The sequence below is a fragment of the Volvox carteri genome (assembly GCF_000143455.1).
Source record: "Volvox carteri f. nagariensis unplaced genomic scaffold VOLCAscaffold_153, whole genome shotgun sequence".
NCBI lineage: Eukaryota > Viridiplantae > Chlorophyta > Chlorophyceae > Chlamydomonadales > Volvocaceae > Volvox > Volvox carteri.
The window spans coordinates 10,241-11,475 of record NW_003307696.1 but is presented as its reverse complement, the minus strand read 5'-3'; the positions used below and the strand labels follow the sequence as shown (position 1 = coordinate 11,475).

At 48.1% G+C, this 1,235-nt stretch overlaps 1 protein-coding gene across 1 annotated transcript in view; it reads right to left on the bottom strand.

Annotated features, from left to right (window-relative positions):
* Nucleotides 1-359: 359 nt before the first annotated feature.
* Nucleotides 360-1,235, bottom strand: part of VOLCADRAFT_100764 (uncharacterized protein) — a gene marked incomplete at both ends in the record, with an annotated part of 5,214 nt that continues 4,338 nt past the window's right edge. Inside the window, 2 exons of the mRNA XM_002959280.1 lie at nucleotides 360-511; nucleotides 565-604. Of these exons, the coding sequence (XP_002959326.1) occupies nucleotides 360-511; nucleotides 565-604 (192 nt within the window). The remainder of the gene's footprint in view (nucleotides 512-564; nucleotides 605-1,235) is intronic.

Genomic DNA, 1,235 nt, shown 5'->3' with positions numbered 1-1,235 from the left:
ATCCCCGCCGCCGTACCATGCCGTACAATCTCGCGGTACGTTACCAGAGTCGGTACCAAGAAGACCCGTCGCTGCAAGCAAAAAAACACACGGAGGTTCACGACACAATCAAACCAACACAATCAAACAAACACAATCAAACCAACACAATCAAACAAACACAATCAAACAAACACAATCAAACAAACACAATCAAACAAAAACAATCAAACAAACACAATCAAACAAACACAATCAAACAAACACAATCAAACAAACACAATCAAACAAACACAATCAAACAAACACAATCAAACAAACACAATCAAACAAACACACAACAAAATGTTGACCTTTCCCTGAAGAGTCCATTTTAAAACTCAAACATACTCTGATACCTCCGCCGTACACAAGCCGTACACAAACGAAACCTTCCCCCCATAAAAAGCCCCACATGGCTCATGAGCCGCGCTGTGTACTCGTCCAGATAATTGCCGTGTTCGATAGACGCCACGCCGCATTTCACGGCGCGCTGTATGGCGGCGGGGGTGTAGGCGTGGGCGCACACGTAGGTCCCGGCCGCACCCGCCTCCTCCACGATCGCTTTGAGCTCCGCCTCGGAGAACTGCGTGTTGGTCAACCTGGGTCGTGATTTTTGAAGCAGGAGAAGGAGAAGGCAAAACAACAACATTATGCATCAGAAAAGAAAAAGAAAGAAAAGGGGAAGTGAAGCCCTAAGTCAGGTGACAAGATGTGGAAGTCGGAAATGAAATGACACCCCCCCCCACCAGCACTGGCATGTTGGCAGCAGCCTGCCAACAGCTGCAGAACCCAGAAAGCACTAGCAGCTGATCTCAGCTGGGAATTCTTGTCAGGAGTTTCGAGTTTTAAATTTGTTCACTACTTTTACCCTCTGTAGCAGCCGGTACACAGTACGGTGCTATAAATACGCGCAGAGCGCGACCACCAGCAACTCGAGAGACCTTTTCAGCGGTCAGCTGCTACACCCTCCCTCTCTAGATTTTCGAGGGTTCGGAAGACGACCACAAGACGAGTGATGCCGATACAGAGGGTTGGAAAGAGAGGCAGAACGAAAGATAGAAAGATGCTCCAGGAATATATAATCGCGACAGTCGCCGCAGGAAATTTGCGGGTTGGGCCACTTGCCGGAATAGGGGAGGATGGAGTTGGGGAAGACAACGACCCGCAGTTGATTGATAGGTAGTTAGAAAAACCGTTTACTAACTGAATTCTCA